Source organism: Rutidosis leptorrhynchoides, chromosome 8, assembly GCF_046630445.1.
Source record: "Rutidosis leptorrhynchoides isolate AG116_Rl617_1_P2 chromosome 8, CSIRO_AGI_Rlap_v1, whole genome shotgun sequence".
In the NCBI taxonomy this organism is placed as follows: Eukaryota; Viridiplantae; Streptophyta; class Magnoliopsida; order Asterales; family Asteraceae; genus Rutidosis; species Rutidosis leptorrhynchoides.
The window spans coordinates 53,899,044-53,901,466 of record NC_092340.1 but is presented as its reverse complement, the minus strand read 5'-3'; the positions used below and the strand labels follow the sequence as shown (position 1 = coordinate 53,901,466).

Genomic DNA, 2,423 nt, shown 5'->3' with positions numbered 1-2,423 from the left:
CCGTTTGAAGAAGGAAAATTGCCTGTAAGATATCTAGGAGTACCGCTTATTTCATCCAGACTTTATTATCGTGATTGTCGTCTTCTAGTTGAAAGGGTAAAGTGCAAAATTGGTAATTGGAAGAACAAATTTCTCTCTTTTGCTGGGAGAGTTCAGTTGATTATGTCTGTTCTTTCTTCCATGCAAATATATTGGCAGTCTGTTTTCATGTTTCCGGATGCTATTATAAAAGAAATTGAAGCTTTGATGAGGGGATTTTTGTGGTGTCAAGGTGAGATGAAGAAGGGGAAAGCTAAGGTTAAATGGTCGGATGTTTGTCTTCCTAAGGCCGAAGGTGGGCTTGGTATTAAAAGACTCAAACATTGGAATATTGCTCTATTGATTTCTCAAATTTGGCGTCTCCTAATTAATAAAGCTTCGTTGTGGGTTAAATGGGTCCACTCATACCGCCTTGAAGGTAGGAGTTTTTGGGATGTTCAACTTAAAGCGAATGCGAGTTGGAGTTGGAGAAAAATGTTGAGCGTTCGTGAGCATATTCGGCAACACATGTTCTATGTTATTGGAAATGGATGTGATACTTTTGCGTGGTTCGATAACTGGAATGACTATAGTCCTTTATCTACGACCATATCTAGGCGCACAGTCATAAGTGCTGGTCTTCAGCCTAATGCAAAGGTGGATGATATGATTATTGATAATCAATGGGCATGGCCTTCTGTATGGCATGATAGGTTCACTATGCTTAATTCTATTAATGTGCCACAGTTGTCTAATGCCTCTGATGAGATTAAATAGAGGGATAACATGGGTTTGTTGCACCCATTTTCTGTTCACATTGCGTGGAATACTCTTCGAAACAGGGAAATGCAGGTTGGATGGTATTATATGGTGTGGTTTAAGCAATGTATTCCGAGACATTCATTCATTCTTTGGTTGCTTGTTCCTGAAAAGCTTAAAACACATGACAAGCTCCGGGCGTGGGATATTCACGCGTCAAATACTACTGTTTTCGTGTGCAGTTTTTGCAAGAAGAACAGATTCGCTTGATCATCTTTTCTTTAAATGTCCTTTTTCCTTGCAAATTTGGAACAAGGTGCTTGGTTTATGGCAGGTTCAATACTCGACTGATGCATGGAGGGATGTCTTGATTCAATTGGGTCCGAATGCTTCTAGTGCTTCGGCCAGGATCACTGTTTCCAAAATCTTGTTCGCGGCGTCAGTATACTTTATTTGGCAAGAGAGGAATCTCTGTACTTTCAAGAAGAAGTTTCGCACAGTAGATCAGGTCTTTAACATCATTTATTCCACAGCTAGGTTGAAGATCATGGCGCTAAATTGGAAGTCTAATGATGCGGTGGCTGAGATGAAGAGGAATTGGAACATCGCTTAATGTCTAGTTTCTATGGTTATTTATGTTTTTGTCAAGCTTTCATCAGGCTTGTGGTAGTGGCTTTATTTAGCTTTTGGATTTGGTTTGTATGGTTGCAAGATTTTGAGGCGTGTCTCATAATCTTCTAAACACTCATGTAATTTTGTTAATATTTATTTACAAAAAAAACATTCAATCCAAGTGATGTATAATTACTCTCAACTCGTTTATTAATCGGTACAAGACATCGCCGTATTACTTGATGCCTTACAAATATTTTAACATTGGCTTAGAGGTATTTTTGTGAGACGAAAAATTGAAAACCGAAACTCAAAATGTGAGTATATTTATTATGGGTATAATTAGTAAAACTAGCTAGTAACTATTAGGTAGTAGATGATAGGTGGTAGTTTATATCTGTTAACTGGTAGCCGGTAGCTAATAATTTCTTAGATGCATTTAAGTGTTTGACAGAGTAGCAAAAACTATTAAAAAGCGATTAAATTAAATGTTTTTTTTTCAAATGCTAGTTCTAAGAGATTCTAATTTCTAGTTTTTTCATTTGTCTAAAAGTTTTTTAATTAAACGAAGTTTTTTTAGATAAATTTTTTATACAAGTCCTTTACCAAATGCGACGTGATAATTCCAAACTCATTTTTGATAGATCCAAACTTATTTCATATTACTTTTCAACAATACTTTTAATTAAATTTTAATATAAAGTTTTCAATGCATCATATCCTATAAGAGTATTTTAAATATTTTAAGTGAATTTATCAATTAGAAAAAGTGAATATATTATCAACCTTTTATCAAAAGCTTTACTTTCAGAGTATATTTGGTAACGTTAATGATATATTCACTCTTTTAATTATCAGCTCAACTTGACTAGTTTAAAAATAGATATAATTATAGCATTATTTTCATATGGTATAATATTCTATAATTCTACAACATACTAAACTGCACATGTCGTTGGGTTGTTTAGTTTATGTTTGAGTTGTCGTCTTATATTGCTTATTTTCTCCGAATTTTGTGTCTTCTCTATTAACTA

General features: G+C 34.5%; 1 protein-coding gene across 1 annotated transcript; it reads left to right on the top strand.

Annotated features, from left to right (window-relative positions):
- Window positions 1-804: 804 nt before the first annotated feature.
- LOC139863414 (uncharacterized) lies at window positions 805-1,390 on the top strand. The gene is made up of 2 exons (XM_071852052.1): window positions 805-904; window positions 1,020-1,390. Exons 1-2 carry the CDS (start codon window positions 805-807, stop codon window positions 1,388-1,390), a joined length of 471 nt encoding a protein of 156 aa, XP_071708153.1.
- The last annotated feature ends 1,033 nt before the right edge of the window (window positions 1,391-2,423 follow it).